The sequence below is a fragment of the Nelusetta ayraudi genome, unplaced genomic scaffold, assembly GCF_046127955.1.
Source record: "Nelusetta ayraudi isolate G7.1 ecotype Tasmania unplaced genomic scaffold, CSIRO-AGI_Nayr_v1 ptg000190l, whole genome shotgun sequence".
Lineage (NCBI taxonomy): Eukaryota > Metazoa > Chordata > Actinopteri > Tetraodontiformes > Monacanthidae > Nelusetta > Nelusetta ayraudi.
The window spans coordinates 731196-753063 of NW_027466239.1; the positions used below are offsets into that span (position 1 = coordinate 731196).

The window sequence follows — 21868 nt, forward strand, 5'->3', positions numbered from 1 at the left end:
ACTGCTAGCGTGCATGTAAAGTCTTTGTTTAAGCTTCCGTTTCTAATATTTGCAGAGAATGGAGGAGCAACCTGCAGAGGATGTCATTGTCACTGTGAGGACTGTGGATCGGACGCTTCTCCTGTCCTGTTTGCAGGGGTTGCCTACTGCAAAAGTCAAGCCAATCGCTTTGTGGATCTGACCCGATGTGTGTGGTCACAACACAACTTTAAAGCTCAAACGTGTCAACTGCCCTCCACAGAGGTGGATTGAAGCGTTCCACGTTTTGATTCTCCACAGTTTAACACGAGTCGTAGCCGACCCGCCACCAGGAGTCGCATCCTGTTGCTCCGTCACCTGACACCACAGACCCATCACCCTCTGAACCAGGCGTGGGCAAACGGAGGTCCGGGGACCATATGCGGCCCGCTAAACTTTTTAATCCGGCCGATGAAGCCGATCTTGAAGAAATGATGATACTAATAGTCAGTCAGTCATCAAATCGCTGCATCTCCTCCGTGTTTGCAGTGTTTGCAGAGTCATTTCAATAAAGAGCTCAACACCCTGGTGGTTCTAGTTGGTTCTAAGGTGGTTCTGGGTAGTTCTAAGTGGTTCTTTGGTGGTTCTGGTTGGTTCTCCTATGACCCAGGTTTCATGTTTTCTCCATAATATCCCATGATAGATTGTTTCCTCCTATGAGGTGGTTCACCAAAACACTCAATTTTTCTGCTGCTGCTCCGCTACCCCCCCTCTGGCACACTGCAGAACCCACTGTAACCCCACCAGTCAACAGTTGACCCACCGCTGCTCTTCACCCTCTGCACGTTGCTGACCATGAGAAGGTGGAAGTGGATCATTGTTTTTCCTCCACCAATCTCTCTCTCTCTCTCTCCCACCTGCCAGTTCTGCTGTGAGGAGGAGAGTGTTTTTGGACCTCTCCAGCCACCATCCAGCCTCTGGCCTTCAGGAACAAACCCACAGAGATGAGAGTGAGACCAGGTAACCTGGTGGCATCTATCACCATGAGCACTGGAGCTGGGACCTTCACCTCAGCCACCACCACCAACAGATGATGTCATCACAGGGGGAGAATCAATGGTTTGATGAATCGAGAGCGCTTCACTGCAATCACTGCTGCAGTGTTCAAAGCATTTCTACAGAGGCTGGATGTAAATACTGTGTGTGACTGTGTTGGAAGGAAGGATGTGTTTCTACATTCTTCAGCATATGCTGACGCCTTCTAATCACTTGGTGAGGTGTCTCCGTCTGATGCTTGTGTGTGTGTGTGCAGTGTCATTGAAGGTGTCCTTCCTTTGTCACACTTCTTTGTGTCGGATGACAACAGCAAAGAGATGAAATAAACAGATAAATAGTCTGCAGTGAAGGTCCACCTGGTCCACTGTTTATGCTGCACCCAGGGTCACACTGGCCAGAGCCTCTCCCAGTGGCCTCTGGGTGAAGGTGGTTCCCGATCCCACCATGGAGGAGCCACCGGCTGCTCAGCTCACTGAATCACATCCCCACTGAGCCTCATGTCAGTTTGAACCAATGGAAATGCTGCTGCCACTGTTCCCCTCACTGCTGTGACAATAGAATAGTTGATGCCACCAGTCGTCCAATTCCACATGGGCACGTGTCAATGTGAAAAAAGTGTTTCCATGACCCTTTTTTGAGAGTTTTTTCCAAGTGGAGCTGTTTCCATCACTGGTTTTTATTGCCATATTGAGGTTTGGAGCAATTCTAGGGGGTGATGCACACACAGCTGGTGTCTCTTCTTGCTTGCAATGCATTTAGGTTGTCTCTTCAGGTCTGGCACTCATGCAACAGTTTCAGATCAGGGCCTCCAAACTTCAAAGTTCAGTGAGTCAAAATGAGCTGCATCCATTGGTACAATGGCGAGTCATGCCAGGTTGACGTGAACTGTGTGTTGCTAATGTGACAGTGGTAGCAGTGATCATAGTGTTAACGTGCCTTTATCTTCACAATAAGGGAAAGCTGGTGCAACATACATACATTAAATGACTTAAATGGAGCTGAAGAGAGGGAGTTGGAGGTGTTAGAGGGTGAAAGTGAAGCTCAGGTGAGCCAAGTGAATCTATTATAATGCAAGTGAATCTTACAGCAACAAATTCACGTTTATCCGACCTTGACCTTGACCTTGACCTTGGTCAATCAAGCGTGATCCTGACCAGCCAAGGACAGAACAACTGAAGGTTATGTGACACATAAATGATATGAAAGTTACAAAACGAGCGTGAACCTTCCCATCTTGGTGATGACTTGGGGACAACAAAGAGATTTGAATTGACCTGACTTGAACTGACTTGAACTGAATTGAACTGTGTGTCTTTGACTCAAGACTGAGCTGCACTGTGTTCACTGGCACTCAATAAGACGGGAAATGCTGCTTGTTGTTTGACATCACACCCGTGACGAGGCAGTTGACAGCGGCACTATGGAATTTATATGGAGTGTTTCCTCTCGCTCACTGGGTTGAACTGTAGTTGCTGAATGTGGAACAAGAGTTTAAATTTAAATTTAAAGCAGTGGCAAATTGAAATTCAAATATCAGATTCCTCTCTCTCTTTATTCTTTGTTCAGGGTTTATTCTGCTGCACTTTCTTGCAAACATTTTTCTAATGTATAATTAGCTGTACAAGTAATTACAATAGCCTTCTATCACTAAAAGCTCATTTTAAATCTCAATTAATAGACTTACTGTCATTTAAGAAAATTGTCCTGCTGAAGAGATCACTGGAAAAACAAGCTGAGTTAATATTATATTGCTACAGATTAAGATCTACCAGTGATGTGCAAATACAATGTGCATTTTTGCATAAATTCAAGTTAAATGTAAAAATCCATCTTTTTTTAAAAAAAAAAAAAAAAATGGACATTTGTCAGTATAATTAGATGAGTATTTGTGTTGCCTTCATGACATATAGCTCACAAATGATGCAGAGGGGAAAAATACTTTCAATGAAATCTTTTGAGTTGAGATTTATTTTCAAATGTTGATATTTTTAATGGTCTGTAGTTCACTTATTTTTTTTATAGTCCATCCATGCCTCCATTTCCTGCCACATCATCCGCAATGAAAAAAAGTGACTGTGTCCATTTTAAACCAATACCCACTCATTTGACAACATTGTACACACGAGCAACTCTAAACTTTAATGAATGTCCATCACTCCAAAGGTTTATTCAGTCCGCACACAAACTAAATAAGAAAAAGCAACAATATTGATAAACACATTTTGCATCAATTTGCCTGTTTGTGTGGCAACAACGCAAGAAACAAGAAGAAGTCACTGCTCAGATGGAAACAATACTTGTGTTCATTAAATACAGCAAAGCGAGCACCGGTCGTATTAGCAAAGAGCAGAAGATGCATCCAGTGGCCTTCATGACAGGAGAGTAATGAGCACCATTCTTCAAGCAAAGCCAAGGTCGGATGAAGGGCACAGAAGTCTTGCGGCGGCAGGGTCTACTTGAAGGAGGCGCGGACCAGGCGGCCCTTGAGCGGCTGAGGAGGACGGTAGTTGTCCATCATGTTGCATGGATCTTCTCCTTCTCCGGAGAAGAGCAGGCTGCGGAACGTGGCCATCTAGTGAGCAAGAAGAAGGGAAGGGAAAATGAGTGAATGAATAATAAAGGGATAATGAGTCAATTTCCCCCAAGGTGGGATTAATAAAGGCGTTCTATTCTATTTCTGTTCTTAGTGCATTCGTTTTCAGCCTCTCCAGAGCCATGCTTGTAGACAGGGAGCTTGTGTGTCATCCATCACGTGGCCTCTTGTGAAGTTAACTCAGTGAGGGTGTGATGACGCAGCAGACAGATGCAGTGCATGATGTCCAATGGAGAGCGGAGATAAGCGGCGTAATCAGAGCGCGGCAGGCAGGCGCTGGGGCCCGCAGACACACCCTGCACCCTGCAGCACTGAGTGACCCTGCTGGGTCCAAGTCTTCACAGCAGCAGCTTCACAAGCTCCTCCCTGCTCCACAAAGCAGCAGCAGCAGCACTCTGAGTCATGTTTCTACTGTACACGCCCAGCGCGAGGCCAATGTGCAAATAAAGCTTGTGGCTCTTTCTTTGGTGCTGAGGGAGGGACGGTGGAGTCGAGGAGAACCTCAAGTCAGGACGTCCCAGTGATGGTTGGATGGAAAAAGAAGAAGAAAAGCAGTGTTTGACTACAGCCAGTATTGTTCCTGAGAGAGGAGGTGGTGACTTCAACGCCACCATCCAGCAGCTCAGATTTGACCCCAGTGAGATTTGACCCCAGTGCTTTAGGATGCCAGTGGGACAGCCTGGAGGAGCAACCGCTGCGTCAACTGGCTCCACGTTTGCCAGGGGAGAGAAAAAATGACCAAAGCTTTGATGTGACGTCGTAGACAAGCCAACATCGTTCTGATTGGTCGGTCGTCCAGCCGGTCGCCTTTTCGCCTCCGCAAAATTCAACACGAGAGCGAAAAAATAACAACTCTTGGCTCTGCGGAGATTCACTGGCGGTGTGTCAGGACCTTCAAGACCTGAGGGACCTCTCCTCCTTTCTACATTGTAGATACGTATTGAAGACATGAAACATAGGAGCAATATATATATATATATATATATGTATATATTGAAAAATATGTAGCAAAGAAAACATGGTTAAATAACTCCAAGTGTTTGATATGAATGCTGGCCATTTTGAAGAAATTCAAATATGAAATGTTTTAGCGTTACTGTATGTCACTTTGCAGTTGACGACGTAACATCACATGTGTTTCATTCATTCCTTGTTTTGATCCTTGAAGTGAGAATCTATGTAGATATCCATTACAATGAAAGGAAAATGTCCCCAGACTGTTGACTGGTGGTGTTTTTGTCTTCTGAGAAGTTCAAGTTTCAGCACAATCAGAATTTCACTGTCAAAAACGGAATATTTGGAAGGTTGTGATGGTGATTTGTGCGTTCAACCGGGTGCAAGCGTGAGGAGTGCGCACGCAACAAATTCTTGTCGTCACTGAAATCCAAAGACAACATCATATTACTGTGTAATAACTATGTGGTATAGTCGGGTTCTCCTGGTACCAGAGGGTCCTGGTCACACCTCTCTGCCCCTCTGGTGCTGCTGTGCAGAAGATGCTTGTGGCCAAGCAGGTTGAGTGATGTGTGACTTCAGTACCTGAGCAGGGCTGACACTGATTGGTTCCTTCAACACGATCCAGGTGACGCTCTCCAACAGCGGCGGCGTGGTGAGGGAGCCGTCGTAGGTCCAGTAATCCAGCGAGTTGGGCAGGAGAGTCTTGGGGTGGAAGTTGGAGAAGTTGGCCTGCTTCCCCTGCGCACACAGACACACAAACACACAACACACGAGTTGAGCAAAGCAGTTCGCCGCCTGCGGCTGGTCGCCGGAGGACTTGGCGCTCGGCTCTACCTTGGTCTTGATGCTACTCAGAGCGTCCAGGACTTTCTGGACCCTGGGGTTGGCTGGACCAATCTGGAGGACATCACAGGGAAACACACAGAAGCACAACACAGGATTGGACTCTGAAATCAAGTCAAGTTCATATCTCACTTTTTCTGCCAATACAGAGCGAGTGTGACTTTCACTCGGTAGGAGTCGCTGATCAGTCACCTTCAGGAAGACTCCGACCACGGCCAGACCGTCAGACTCTCCAGCTGCGTCTTTAAAACTGGGGTACCTTGTATTCCAGTGCACCAGGTGGAGCTGTGGAGTAATAATAATAATCACCAGCATTATCTCATCATCTCTCTCTCTCTCTCAGCCATCAGACTGTTCAACAGTGACCTGTTCACACTGACACTGTTCACGCCTGCGTTTCTATTGCTGCTGTAACAACATGAATTTCCCCACTTGGTGGATCAATAAAGTTTTATTCTGTTCCATTCTCTCTCTCTCTTTATATATACTTATATTTCTATATTCACCACCAGTGAAAAGTTTGGACTCAGCCAATGTGTGGAATGTCTTTTCCTTCATTCTCATGACTGTTGACACCGCAGTTTGACTCTGAAGGCATCAAAACAACGTATGAACACACACGGAATCATGGAGGAAACAATGACAGAGTCAAATAACTCAAACACCTTTTATATTGAAATTCTTCCACGTAGCCACCTTTCATAAAAACCATGTTTAGAGTTATTGGAGGTGTTTTTCTTTACTGCATGATTCCATATATCTTGCTGATATATTTGATGTCTTCAGTGTCTATCTGCAGTGGACTGCTAGTGTGTGTGTGTGTGTGTGTTGACAGTGATTACTGTCCTGTAATGACCAATAACAGCTAACAGTGATGGTGATGGTGAAGTGGTGTGTGTGTGTGTGTGTGTGTGTGTGTGTGTGTGTGTGTGTGTGTGTGTCCGTCAGTACCTCACAGGGGAACTGGATGCCGTTGACGGTGTGCTCAGAGCCTCTCTCATCACTGGCTCCCCAGTGGAAGTGGAACTGCTTCAGACGGTAGGTTCCAATGATGGGACCTCCGGTCAAGGCTGCTCGTCGTCGTCATGTCGAGAGAACATCCATCAATGACAAGAAAAACCACCATAGAACTTTAATCTGTTCCATCTGCAAGACGTTGTTCCATGCAAGGACCTTTGATCTTAAGCTCGCCTGTGAGAAATTGTTCCACAAGCATGACGACGTTGTAAAGATGGGAGCGCACGTTCTTATTGTGTTTCTAAGCGAATGCTTAAATTAGTGGCAACATATCTTAAAATCTGTCATTCCATTCTGGAGCTGCAAAAGCAAATCATGGTCTGAAAAAATCCTTGAGTTCAGGAGCAAGTGAATGATGCCCTGTTTGCTTTGAGATGAGCCTCAAAACTCATTGTTTGGCTTCATATAATCAATGAATACTGATTGATAATGTATTGAGATGGATTGATGTATTGATGATAATACATCACTGGATGCTGTTTTTCTGATGGGGGTTGGGGGGTGGGCTGAGTGGAGGTTGACGAGGGAGTGACAGTGCAGCAGATGTCCTTCTCACCTCCTGATAGCGTTCACACTTATCACAGCTCCCAGGCACATTCATGCACCACTATCATCTGTATCTACTGTACAGAGAGGGTGGAGCCAAACGCATGGCCGGCCGATAAAGTTGCTCGTCAGAGCTTTAACACAATATTTTATATATTTCTTTGGACTTTTCTTTGGCTTGCATTAACTCAGATGAGTTTTTTTTTTTTTTTTTTTTTAAACATGCTGTACGTACAGCATACATATGAAAACAACAACAACAACAACAACATGACTGCTAATACTACTACTACTACTACTACTACTACTACTACTACTACTAATAATAATAATGGTAATAATAATAATATTTTCTCACTGGAGCTGTCAGTTTCATCCACAAAGTCGACTTGGAAGGAGTGTCCATTGTTGAGGATGCCGGCGGTGTTGGCGGGGTCGTAGTTCAGCTTGAGGGGCTTGAGGGAGGAGTCGAACAGCGCCTCCTTGGGGATGATGTCGATGGGAGACTGTCTGGGGCCGTTGGCCACAGGATAACTGTCTGCCCACCTGTCAGGTCCTGCAAAATGCATGTGTTTTTCAGTTGTTGTAATGCATTTGTTACTAGAAAGTGGTGGTATGTTGGTAAAGAATATCTCTGCTGAGTCTGTCGTGGCAGCGAGCAAAAGAGCAAAATTAAACAAATAAAATGTGAGGGATTGAATTTGTTTGTTTCAAAGCACAGAAACCATTCAGGATGGTTTAAAATCAACCGGTCTTTCTTTGACCCAGCAGGCAGAACAGGCAGTAAATGCTTATTTAGCCTCTGCCTAAATAAAGCTTAATGCCTCGCCTGCATACAAATAATTATAATAATAATAATAGTTTTTTTTATTTTTTTTATTTCAATTGCACTTTATCTCGTTTTATTTTATTTATTTATTTATTCTTAACTTTTACCTGTGTATGCTGCTACTTCAGAGATGTTGCCAAACGGAATTTCATTGTATTCACTACAAATGACAATAAAGCTTCTTAATAATAATAATAATAATAATAATAATAATAATAATAATAATAATAATAATACATATTATGTTATTGTATTATGTTATTGATGACATAATACATGTCATCAAAAACATTGAAACAAGCAAAATATAAATTCAAACAATAATGTAAAAGAAAAAAACTTTACTTTGTTCCTGCGTATCCCTCAAAGATATTTTAACAGACCAATGTATTTAGAAACCATGTGAACACATCTTGTGGTTCCATAACTTCACCCCTATCACAGACACACACCTTTTAAGACCTCCAACGGCTCTTTGTACAGTAAACATAAAACCCACTGGGCCAATCGAAACATCTTCAAGTTGTCAAGCCCACTCGCCCCAACTGAACCCTCTTGAAGGTGAGCTGGGTGACTGAGAACCTTCACAAGCAAACTTCTTCTTAATGAATAATTTGATGAAGCTCCAGCTGGAGAGAAGCTCACCGTTATTCGGTCCGTATCCCCATCCATGAGCCATCGCTGCTGACACCAAGACACGCTGAGACTGCGGAGGTACTGAGTGGTACTGAGTGATACTGGGTGATACTGGGTGATAATGCGCGTCTGGCCGCCGCCGCCGCCGCCGCCGCCTTTATATAGTCAGCCAAGGTGAGAGTCCGCGCGCTGCAGCCACGCCGAGATGAGGCGCTCTCATACACGATCTCTGTAATCCCCGTCTGTTTGGCCCCATCATGCCGACTGCTCTTCAATTAAGACCCAATCATCTTCCATCCGCAGGAGAAATGACGTCAAACTACCGCCTCCACAACCTGCAGCCGCACTTCCAACAGTGGGAGCCAGCGGTGTAGTTGGAGTTTATTCTCTGATTGCCATCCGTTCGTCCATCAGCAGCAGCTGCTTCAAAACATCACAAAACCAGAGGCATCATCATCATCATCATCATCATCATCATCATCATCATCATCATCAGGCTCAGCCGATGAATGAAATATCCAGCATCCACGTCAAAGACTGATGACGTCATTGTCTAAATGTAAATTTATTGTTTTTTTTTTAGCGGCTTTGCGGTCATTCGGAACCTTTTCACGCGGTTATGCGGCGCATAGCTGCGTATCACGCATAGAGACTCCACCACTGGCCAGTGAAGGTACTGCTGCGGTGTCTTTAACCCAGAGTGTTTTTGAATGGAACCTCCTCAGCCTGACGTGGTGGTTGAGAAGCTCACACTGTAAAAAAAAAAAAAAAAAAAAAAGTCAATTACTGGCTACCAGCTGCATCACTGTCACAGTCATTTCACTGTCAATATTTCGCAGTAAATTATATTAAACTCCAACTATGTACTGTAATTTAACAGCTTTCATGGCACAAAAGAGCAGCACGCAGTTGTTACTTACAGCACTTAACTGTAAAGAAAAAAAGGACAATACAGTCATTGCCTGATTGCTTGCACTGTTTACAGTCATTTATTGTGTTAACACAGAAGTGGCTCTATTGCGTTCTCCAAAGAAATCTGAATACAATATCTGACTATAATACAGTGAACCACTGTGAACACCTGCGAACATGGAGCAGGCAGTGCAGGATGTCAGTAGTGTGTGTGTGTGTGTGTGTGTGTGTGTGTGTGTGTGTGTGTGTGTGTGTGTGTGTGTGTGTGTGTGTGTGTGTAAGTTCTTATCTAAGTTATCCTGCAGGCTGTGTTATTGTGGAGGAACTTGACAAACAACTTCAGTTGAGTTTTTTCCAGTGACTGCTGGGACACTGAGTCAGTGTTTCTAACATTCCTCAAAAGCTTCAGTTCAAACCAATTCCACTCTTGCCATGATGTGCACAGCGCAGAAGGAGCGTGTTTTTGTTGCCAACACAAGGTCCAGTCCATTGTTGTGGGTTTTTGTCTTGTCTTGATTCTTGTAAACCCAAAATAAAACCAAGTTTATGTCCAAAAAGTTTCCAGCTTCCGGTTGTCCCAGTTGTGGCGCTCTGCCACTTCCTTGGCTCCTCCCTCGTCCTCTCACCTTTATGCCCCAATATGTGCATGAGTTTTTATGAACTGCTGCCACCTTGTGTCGAAATTGATAATGAACGCAAAGTCTAAACTTTGTGTCTTTTTATTTGCCCTTAATTTAAAAACATCCTTCCATCCATTTTCCATACCCGCTTAGTCCCGAGGTCAGGGTCCTGGGGGTCTGCTGGAGTCTCTCCCAGCTGTCTCAGGGTGAAGGCAGGGGGACACCCTGGACAAGTGGCCAGTTCATCGCAGGGCCACATAGAGACACACAACCATTCACACTCACATGCACACCTATTTACAATTTAGAGTCTTCAGTTGACCTCACATGCATGTTTCTGGAGTGTGGGAGGAAGCCGGAGAACCCGGAGAGAACCCACGCAGACACAGGGGGAACCCGGAGAGAACCCACGCAGACACAGGGAGAACATGCAAACTCCACACAGGAAGGTCCCAGGTCCGGGCCGCGGAATCGAACCCACGACCTTCTTGCTGTGAGGCGATTTAAAAACATTGTTTAATTAATTAAACAATGTTTTGACTTGGACGGTGTTTTATTGTCTGTCTTTTCCCCCTGTGATGTTCTGCCCTTCAGTCACACATCTTCATTGATTGCATTTTTTTTAATTTTTTTTTTAGAAAACAATCAATAACCTAATTCTGTTTTCAGTTGCTTTTACATGTCTTCAAATCCTATTTTGCTGCTTGTTGTTTTGATGGGGCCTGTAAAAGTGACAGCACTGCTTGTCATTCTTTAACAGGGGACAAACTGGCAGGATTATTTCATCACAGTTTGCTTCTTGGCGTTTTCCACCTGATCTCTCTTTAATGTCAGCTTGTATGTCTGTGACCATGCAATTCTATTCCGGGTGAGTTAATGGTTGTTTTCTCACTGAACCTTCCTGATGGCGCTTCAACGAGTGTTGTCGCTATAAATGCAGAAGCAGACATTGACACCAGCTGGGCAACACACATTCATTGCTGCCATCTAGAGGACTAACCAGGCATTTAACACAGCAGGTGTCCTCTGGTCACTGTTGAGTGTCATTTATTTCTGTGTGCAACTCTTTAGACCACAGGTGGGCCTGGTGGACCACGGTGGCTTCTAAAGTTTGACAGAGGGGTTTATAAATATGTATGAGGGACACGAAGAAAACATCATGGAGTTCATTTGAAGAGCAAGCAAAGCAAAGTTGCAGCAAAATCAGCGTCTGTGAAGCCCCACTGGTGTTCAGCTCTTTATTGAAATGACTCTGAAGAAGACGTGGGTCGCCGCAGTGACCTCCTCCTCCAAGACATCGGCCTTCCTGCCCGTGTTGAAGATGTGATGTGCGGATCTCTCGACCATCTTCATTCAGCCTGGTGGGAAACCGCTTCTCCTGCCGCCAGATGAACGCCAGCCCTGGCGGCAGATTATAAATAATGGTTCTGGTTGTCGAGCGATTTGGTTTGTCCAGACCCACTTGGTGCGCTACCATGATCTCCAGGCTCTGAGTCTTTCAGTTTGGGAAGCCAATTTGGTAGAGCTCGAGACGAACACTGTCACCCTCTGCTTCTTCTGGGCCTCCTCGTATCCCCATGTGACAGTGGAGGTTTCCGGTCACTATGCCTCCAATTACCTATTACCTGGGAAGCTCTAGGGTTCGAAGCCCGTCTGGACCCTCTGCGCCTTGCCACACATACATTGTTTCAATGGCTTCAAGGTCAGCCAGCGTCAGTCGGGTAAGCGCTTGCTATTTTTTCCCTCTGTGTCTGTACATTGTGTGAGAGCTGAAGTGGGGAATCTTGGGGAAAGCTAGAAACTACTGTGTGTGAGCACCACCGCTGCAAACAGAACTGTGCATCATTCACACAGCCGTAGTTGCAAAAGAAGAAAAAACAAAACAAAAACTAAAGAGGTTCCATGATGGAGCTGCAGTCTCCATCCAGCATCCAGTGGGAATCCACCCTGGAGGAGCTGTCCAAGCAAATCACACAAAGGTGTTTGTCGTGTGAAGCCCAGCGTGATGCATTTACCGTCCGCAGTCTCCAGCCTGTTCTCCTATTCTGTTGCTGTCTCGTGAGTGGTTGAGTGGCTCCGCGTCCATCCAGAACCAGAACCACTCTCGTTCATTCAACACAGGAAGCAAGTGTGATCAATGATCAACAAGATTCCCCCAAACACTTCACACCTCTGATCGGGTTAGGATGACAAAGGCAGGAATGGAGGGGGGAGTGTACACACACCTAGGTAGGTAGGTAGGTAGGTATACAGTATGTGTCCATATATATGTATATCTATCTATCTACCTACCTATCTATCTATCTATCTATCTATCTATATATATATAGACTAAATTGCCTGTTATGAACCCCCCCCCCTCCATGGACGATCAACATCTTTACGGTCATTTGCATCGATGTAGATGTCTGTACTGCAGCTACACTGGGCTGCACTGCCATACATTCGGTGCCGTCCGTTCTCCAGGAAGAAGATGTGTTTATATTTTCAGGGAATTCAGTTTAAATGCGAAGCAACTTTTCTTGAGGACCTCCTCCTCCTCAGCGTCTCTCGCCGCAAATGGATCATCGGGCTTTGCGCCACTTGATGATGATGATGATGATGATGATGGTGATGGTGATGCCCCCGCATTCACACACACACACACACACACACACACACACACACACACACACACACACACACACACACACACACACACACACACACATTCCCCCAGTGAGTGCCGTGTGATCGGCTCGCTCGCTCGCTTGGAGAAGCAGCGGCCGTGCTTTGGATGTAGCTGCTGGCGCTGTGCAGCGATGGAGTGAAGAACCTCTGCAGGTAAACACCTCGCGAGACCCGCATCGAATGACAGCGTTGCACCTTCTGCCGCTGCCGCCGCTGCCGCCGCTGCTGCTGCTGCTGCTGGTTGGCGCCTCCGGCTCGCAGCGGATCAGGGAATCCGATAGACGTGACGACCACGGCGTTCTATCGACCGCTGCTGTAGGAAGAGCGCCGCTGCGGGGAGGATGAGGCGCGAGGGAGAGGAGGTGCTGCGATGTTTACCGGCGTTTACCACCATCGCGGAAGGAATAATAGCAACGCACGAGCGTTGCTATTATTCCTCGCGTGGGAGAGAGATTCGCGCTCGGGGCGGGGGGAGAGACGGGGAGACGGGGACGGAGAAATCTCAGATGATGTGCGGATGTGCTGCTTAGCACCACATCTGGACAGCCTGTCATGTACCTACAGTCCCCCCCCCCCCCCCCCCCCACTAACATGGCGAAGGATCCCCGACATGCAGCCGGTCGCTGCGGGCGAGAGGAGCCGCGCGCTCGGCGCTAATTTTTTAGGAGCGATTTAAACTTTGCGCTTCCATCGACGCCTAACAGGTCGCCGGGCTTCCTGGAAGCATTGCGGGCTGTGTGACTGACGAGGCTTCGCGTTTGGTGATCATCCGCACCGTCGAGCCGTTGAACGCTGCACGTCTACGTGTGTTACGACACGGTGGAGGTCCCCCCCCCCACCCCACGGTAGGTTCGGAATAACTTTCAGTTCACATTGTCAACAGCCACCGATTTATGCCTTCACAGCGATACGTTATTTATTTATTTATTTATTTATTTATTTATTTAATACGCCGAATTCGCCGGAACACCCCGCCGGTGTTGCGTTCAGGTTGTGTGGCAATTCCCCGCTGCTGGTGTGTGAACTGAGGGATGCGGTCGGTGGTTTCTCTGTTCTTGCTTTGCTTGAGGAAAGCGACTCGCTATTATTTGCTGTTTTCTTGTCTCTTTGCTTCTGCATCGCCCCCCCTCCGCCCCCTTCAGCCCTCACATTGCGATATACGAGGCTCGTATGATGTCAGAAGCGCTTTGTGTCGCAGTCATTCGCACTCACTCCCTCTTCCGCCTCACTGAGAAGTTGCGAGCCCGGAGAAGTCCTCCTCCATCGCCGCCGCCGTCACTTGTCGCCTGCGGCCAGAAGGATGAGAGGAGGAGGAGGACGAGGAGAGGGAGGAGGAGGAGGAGGGAGGAGGAGGAGGAGGACAGCCAGTGCTGATTCCAGAAGACTGACTGGTAGAGGAGGGCCAGTTAGCAGCGTGGGCAGCGAGGAGCTTCTTTAATGCCACTTATAGAGAGAGCAGTGTTGTGGGCACCAACCCAGACCGAGACCTTATCAGGACCAGAGAGCGTCGAGATGGAGACCAGACCAGGACTGAATGTATCAGAGGGAAAATAACAAAAAAACAGAACAAAATGACCAGAATCTTTTTTAAATTCCGGGTTGCTTCTAAATGGAGCAGCAGCATCTCTTCTCAGGAATAAGGATAAGGATAAGCGAATAAGGATAAGCGTCTTTGAATCATTTTCTTCAACATTTTGCTGCTTTGCCAAATATTTTTGAACCATTTAAAAAAAAAAAAGTTTCATATAATTAAAAATAAATAAATAAATAAATCAATGAACCAGGAATAAGGGGGCAGGGTGTCACTCTGGGTGTCACCAACAGAGCGTAAAACAGCAGCAGCTGGATTCTTTTCTGTTATTATGGTGTTATTACAGTGTTGGCTGAGCCTCCACTGGTCTGGATCAACAATCCCCAGTCTGCCCAGTCCGACACCGAGGCCAGACCCGACCCAGTATAAATGCCTCAGAGTCCGAGACCAGACCCAGACCCTTAAAAGTGTTCTGGAGACCAGGACCAACCTCCAGGACTGCAACACTAAAAGAGAGAAATGTGAATCTGTACCAAAGAGGGTTTGGGCCACAACAAGAAGAAAAATATTACAGGAAGGAGCTTTCTTCTAAGTTTCCATTTCAAGTTGATGTGGAAATTTCGCGAATAAAGTCAAAATTTTCTGATATTTCGCCACCTGCCGAAGAGGATAAGGGCCACAAGAAGAAAAAATAAACTATTAAGATATTACTTTTTTTTCCAAGTTTCACGAAACTTGGAAAAAAAATTCTACATTATTCACAAAATTTTGTATTTTTTTTAACATTGACTTTTTTCCACGAAATTTCAACTTAAAACTCGAAATGGAAACTTTAAAAAAATCTTTTTCTTGTGTTCCTAATCCTGTTTCATAACTCTGCAATGCACTCCTTAGTCTGCCCGAGTGATCTTTTCCCCCCAGGGTCTGTTTAAGCAGGCAGCCACATGGTGGCGCAGTGGTTAGCGCTACATGGATTCCCCGTTGTTTGGCCAGAGGAGCAGTCTTAGTCTTAGTCTTAGTTTTAGTTAAACCAAGCCAAGAAGGAGGGTCTCCAGGTGACCTCCCAAGAGAGAACGAAGATCCTGACACCAGACTGAGTTTATATGGGATGAACTCCTCTCTGATTGGCTCTCGTTTGTTTGGAGGGAGGGGTTGTGGTTGAGACTGAACCCCCTGGTTGGCTTCTTCTGGACCCCCGTTATGATTTGGGCCAATACGCAGTTGATGCCCTGAGAGTGCGATAGATAAAGAAAAGGAGGGAGGGAACCTGGGACCTCACTGTGTGGAGTTTGCAGGTTCTCCCAGCGTCTCCCCATGTTCTCCTCGTTCTCCATGGTCTCCATGTCTCTGCTGGGTTCTCTCCAGGCTCTCCAGCTTCCTCCCACACTCCAAAAACATGCATGTGAGGTGAATTGGAAGCTCTAGATTGTCCGTAAGTGTGTGAGTGTGAATGCTTGTGTGTCTCTATGTGGCCCTAATAAAGTGTCCACTGGTCCAGGGTGTCACCCTGCCTTCACCCAGTGACAGCTGGGAGAGGCTCCAGCAGACCCCCAGGACCCTGAGCTCAGGCAGAAGCAGCTATTGAAGATGGATGGACTGATGCTTAAGCAGTTTTAAGCAGTGGTGTAGTCGAGTTTATTTGCGATACATTATTCTGACCGCCTGGTCTCCCTCCCAGCTGCTTCAAAACAACACAAGACAAGAAGCACCACCACCATCATCAGGCTCAGTCATGCATCAAGTACAATGCATCCACACAGCAGTGAGATCATGAAAGACGGATTATGTAATTGTCTAAATGTAAAATGTACTGTAAGCAACGCAAGATATGAACAGTCATTTCCAGCTGCACTTGAATTCACTGACCAACAGCAGTCACAAGACAAATGTGTTAAAACAGAGAAATAAAAACTATTAACACACACACACACACACACACACACACACACTCTCACACACACACATACATATCTTGGTACTTAGGATACATTTTTTGCTTGTTGTGCAGTCATTCAGAACAGTTTCTGGCGGTCATACGACGTACAGCTGCGTACCACGTAGCGAGACCACACCACCGGTTTGAAGCATTTTAACATCCTTGCAGTCCATACACTGTTGTGCACTATGGTATGAATAAAGCCGCGTTGTCAAAATGGCTTCACACACAAAGCTGTGTTATTTACTGGTAGGCGGTTTTGGCTAGCCAGCGCGGGCTGATTGCTTTGAAATGTTTCATAATGTTTCAAAACCATGGTGGTTGGTCAGCCTGGAGAGACCTGGCCATCAGCACTGTGGTGGATGAAGATCACACCTGAGTTCTCCTGGAGATCAAGAAAGTATCTATCTATCTATCTATCTATCTATCTATCTATAGCTGACTGTCATTAAGATGTTGGGATTGTCAACTGGTTTCCCAACTGTTGGGTCGCGGACCAAAAGTGGGTCATGGAGCTGTTTTGACAGGGCTTTATGGGGCAATACACCCCACCCCCCTTTTCCTACACAGGGCCTTGGTTGCCAGAGTGTTGGTTGCTGGCAGACAACACTAGTTTGTCCATTAGCAGACTAGCTTAGCGCTCAGCAGCCTCAGGCGAGTTTTTGACGTTTTGTCAATGATTGTTTTGATGGTGCTGCTCATCGCTCCCTCAGTAGATGGACAAATTTCACATCCTTTGAGGTGTGACAGTCACTGGGACTTTATCTTTAACTTTGACTTCTTCTCACAGTGATGGTCATGCATCTATGTGGAGGCTCAGCGAAGGTTAAGATGTTGACCGGCAGGCAAGCGTGTGCCAAGATAACTGACCAGTGTTTTCCACACACACTAGCTGAGTTCCATCACCCTAGAACTGCTCTAAACCTAAATATGGCCATAAAAACTGGTGATGGAAAAACCTCTCAAATATGGCTCAAAGGTCTTGACGCTCTCACGATGTGGTTTTTCACACAGATCCATATAGAAGAACATCGCTAAAGTCTCATTGGAAACACTTTTTTTGCGTGACGTACGGGGTCACGTGACCATTTGACTGACCAGTGAAAATGGTGCGTTATGATTGGACGGAGGAGGAGACGGAATATATAGATATTTTTTTTTACAAGAAATCAAAAAGAAAAATAGAACAACCGTTCTGGACAGCAAAGAAACGTTAACAAACAAAAGCCATCGTAATCTTGGTCAAATCTTGTACCGCAAATTCCCACCATTCAATGGGAACACCTGCAAATCACAGTCAATGCTCGTCGTCATTGAATAAAACCAAGTACATGAATGCATTCGTGTACTGCTGCGATTAATCCAAGTTCAAGTTGAAGCGATGGAAGCAAGTTGCCGATTGAAAACATGAAGAGGAGACTATTTCAGTTTTATTTTGATTTCTTTTGGTGCTTTCAAGAGAGTGTATTGATGTATCAGTTGCAAGGACTCAACGTGATTCCAATGTTCGTTTCTCTTTGTATGTTCACAGCTTTTCACAGCTCATTATTTTGCTGTGCTTCCTCAGTAACACGTGTGGAGACACTGAGTGCTTTGCGATGAGCAGTTTCCCCCCCCCCCTCTTGTCACTCATTCACTGTTACAGCTACTCATTGCGTGATACATATTTCCATTACTTCTGGTTCTGAAGCACCCTTGTGTACCATTGAAGAAGGAATGGCTGTCTCTGTCTTCTATTGGTATATCCCAGGTTTGCAAAAACCAATTTGCCTCAAAGGACTTTACGTTCTCTACTGATGCAACACCGTCTCCCTTTAGGACCCCCTAGCCGGGTGAGGAAAAAGTACTAAAAAAGAACCTGTATAGGGGAAAAGAGGAAACCTCAGCGAGAACCACAGTGCCACATGCAGTGGATGTCACATATAATTCAGCACCACAGAAAGACAGAGACGAGTGCCACCGACAATGAAGAAAGTGAGTCACTCAAAGAGTCCATATGTCCAAAGACCCGTATCTCCAGACATATGCGAGTCTGAGAGGAGGAGCCTGATCAGGAAGAGCCAATCAGTGTCATCACGGTGGAGACACGGCAGCCAGATGCTCATGGTGAGGCTCCAGCTCCTCTGGATAACAGGTAGCACCATATTACAGGTGAGGCCCAGGGACGAGATGATGGCATGACTTCAACTCCATTGAGTGGCTGGCAAGTACCGCGCTACACCCACGCTGTCTGGAAGCTGGGAACAACAAGAGAGCATCTAGGCTGCGGGGACAGAAGCATCAATGTCCAGGTAGGAGACAGGAGGAGAGAGAACATCATGGCAGGTCCCTCAGGGGTCCGGCCCTGCAGGAACAGACCATGGACCAGCTGGCGCTGGACCAGCTATCAGCTTTATCAAAACAGAAGGCTTTAAGTTAGTGTTGCGCATATCAATATTTTGATTGACATATCGATCACGAATCAGAGTAAAATTCTGTATTGATCCTTTTAAGAATATATATATATATATATATGTATATATATATATATATATATGTATATATATATATATATATATATATACATATATATATTTGACCCCAGCTGCGGCGACTTACCTCCGACTGCTGTACAGCACCACTGCGGCTGCCAGTGTGCACGCTCGGCAGCCGCCACCAGTGCACGACGTTGCTCAAATGCACGCAGCACACAGCAGAGAGATGCTGCTGCAGAGTCGCTGGTGAAGAAAAAGAAGCAGAGTGATGTTTGCTCCTACTTTTCACCACTTGATAAAAAACAGTGCACGGTGTGATTTATGCAACCAGAGAGTGACGCACAGGAGCAACTCCAGCGTCTGGTGATTTTTAACTTTTTATGTATTGAAAAAAACACAAAAACAAACAATGCAAACAGTGTATTGATATTGATATCATCGCAATATCAACCCCAAAAATATTGATTATCGTATTGAAATTGAAAAATATGTTATGGCCCATCACTACTTTCAGTCTGGAATCAGGGTTTCCTGTGGATTTGTATTTATACTGGTGCAACAAGTACTGTTCTTACTCAGGGGACCAGCAGGCAGCATTTCCAGACTGCACTGCAGGTGCTTCAAGCTGATCAGTAGTGGAAGAAGGTGCCTGGATGAGCAGCAGAGGTCTGCATCAGCTGAGGAGTTTCCACTTACTTCTCTGGTTGTCTAATCATAAGAAGTTACAAGAAGACGCCCTGAATGAGAGAAAAAGACCTGGAGCATGTATGGAACTTTGCACGGTGTATTTACAGAAGAAGTGGCTCGGAGCACCGAGTAGATGATGAAGAACGCACTTGAAAGCACCACGAGACGAGACGTCAAAGCTGAACTTCTGCCTGGAGTTACTTTAGAACACGAAGCCTCAAAGCTCCTTGAAAACACTGCCTGGGAGTCGTGCTCGTCAAAGTGCGCTAACATTTTGGTTTGGCTGTCTTGCTCCATTTCCCAGTCAGCCCACCCTGAAGAAAAAATACATTCAAAAGGGAAAAACAAGACAAGAGGCTGCTTGCAAGTCACTTCACATGTTGTGTTTATTTTCGCTCATCGCACAATCCACGCTCGATTCAAAAGCAAGCGCACTGCTCGTCATTGTCCGCTATTCTTCGCTGCCTGTTGTAGTGGAGGAGAAGATTTCATGCAAATCATCTTTTGTAGCAGTCACACAAATCTGATTGACGTCACTGTTGTTTTTGTCATCAGCAGTCGTCTGCGTCTCCTGGCCGGCTGAGATTGAGAGGCGGGGGAGGGCCGATGGCATTATCGCTTCCAAAAATATCGTTTTCCAAAGTTTCGGTGTTTACGTGAAGCAAGACTGGGCGGCGTTTTCAAACTCTGCCACACATTTTCGAAAAATGTAAATGAAAAATGAAAACGCCGGCTTCATGGAAACACAAAGCCGAAATGATGGAGAAGCGAGAACTATTGATTTAAGAACAAACGTGGCGCTAAAAATAAAATCATAAATTAAACGTAGCGTTAGCAGTTTTGGTTCCAGGTTTTTTTTTTCAATTAGTTTGTTTGTTTTTTATTAACAATGAACTGCAGTGTTTTCAGGTGTTCTAACTTTACCTGATCTTTCCCCCGTTGTGAACGGTTTGGACACCCCTGGTTTAGCCTTTATATTGTATTGCATATTTAAGGTTTATTGACAGATGTAACCATTGAAACATAAAAAACCCACATAAAATTATGGACAGTTAATATGGTTAATTTTCAAATGGCACATGACATGCTTACAATATGTATTGCCAATTGCTAAACCTTCAAGTGGAACAGTCAATAGCCTCTATGTTTACCATCTTGGTTTGTAGTAGTACTAGTGGTCAAAACTAGTTTAGTAAATCAGAAATGAGAATGTATGGAGTGTGAGAGTCAGTGTGTTGTCAGTAATGTCTGTAGGTGTGTGGATGCAGTGAATGGCATGAGTGCGTGTTGTCTGTGTGCAACAAAGCACAAAGCATGACGGGAAGTGAAAAACAAAGCAGCTGCTGCGGTGGAAGGCAGGTGTGAGAGAGCCAGTGCTGAGGGAGGCGGTCCTAAACAAGCTGTGCACCGGCCAGGTGCACCTGGTTAGTCATCAGCACCTGAAAGAGACACACAACCAGTACACAACAGGGCAATAGCCAAGGCCCCCATGGCCATAACAATACATATATATGTATAGCAATGTTATGAATAGATGCAACATACAAGGAGTAAATAAATAGAATAGTAAAATAAGCCACGGTACCGCAGTGTTCTGGCATGGGACGGGACGACGAAGGTGGATGGAACCCTCTGGGGTTGACTCTGGGTCTTCGGGAGAACCAGTGGTCCAGTGTCTCCACTGTTTCTAACAAACCTATCCAAAGTTTTTTGACCTTTTCTCAGTGACTTGTCTTGTTTTGATTGAGGAAGTAGTCACATGAAGCTGGCATGTCTTGGCAGCAGTGAATGTGCACGAGTGTCATGCCTTGATGCATTGTGGGCTGCTGCTATAGTTGTGGACCAGTCTTTTCTGTGATTGACCAAACCCATCTTGCTGCAGCTCAGTGGTTTAGTGTCCACCATGTCACTGGCAGGTTGTGGGTTCGATGCCTGCCTGGGTCAGACCAAAGACTGTAAAAATGGTCCCCATTGCCCCCCTGCTTGGCTCTCAGTATTCAGGGTTGGAATTGGGGGGTTGGATCACCCAATGATTCCCAGGTGCTGCACCGCTGCTGCCCGCCGCTTGCTCAGGGGATGGTGGCTCAAATGCGGAGGACAAATTTCACATCCTTTGGGATGTGGCAATCACTGGGACTTTGACTTGAATTTCCTGCATGGTGTCCTTGCATGCAGGGAAGCTGCACAAGTCCCTTGTCTGATGCACTTTAAAGATTGTTATTAACTTTAATGGTGCCGGTGCTGCGGTACGGAGGACTCTGAAAGGCTGAGTTACCTTAATTTCTCCCCCTGAGTAGATCTGCGTCTTCATTAATTAGTGTGTGTAAGGACAAACATGACAAATTAGCAACAGTTTTTCCAAGAAGTACTGAGTAGGAGACAGGTATATTGGTCTAGTCAGCTATAATTCTGGGTCAAGACCAGATCTTTAGGAAGAGGCTTGAGTTTAAGTCTCATTGGAGTTTTGAGGAATTAGGAATTTGTTTTGCCTTGTTAACCTGATTTCCCTCGGCCTGTGTTTCACAGTAACCTACAGCGTAAACAGGGTGCTGATTGATCTTTGGGGAAGTAGTTTGAGTCTGCGAAACCAGCTGGTAAAGGCA

The 21868-nt window shown here is 45.7% G+C and overlaps 2 protein-coding genes across 2 annotated transcripts in view; both read right to left on the bottom strand.

Moving 5' to 3' along the window:
- LOC142881318 (NACHT, LRR and PYD domains-containing protein 12-like) overlaps positions 1-21868 on the bottom strand; it is a 195500-nt gene that overhangs the window by 14151 nt on the left and 159481 nt on the right. The window lies entirely within an intron of this gene.
- Positions 3128-8691, bottom strand: cahz (carbonic anhydrase). The gene is made up of 7 exons (XM_076015446.1): positions 8445-8691; positions 7329-7526; positions 6359-6477; positions 5600-5692; positions 5399-5461; positions 5147-5302; positions 3128-3586 (listed from the first exon to the last, which is right to left on the bottom strand). The coding sequence occupies exons 1-7, from the start codon at positions 8476-8478 to the stop codon at positions 3467-3469; spliced, it is 783 nt and encodes a 260-aa protein (XP_075871561.1). The 5' UTR covers positions 8479-8691; the 3' UTR covers positions 3128-3466.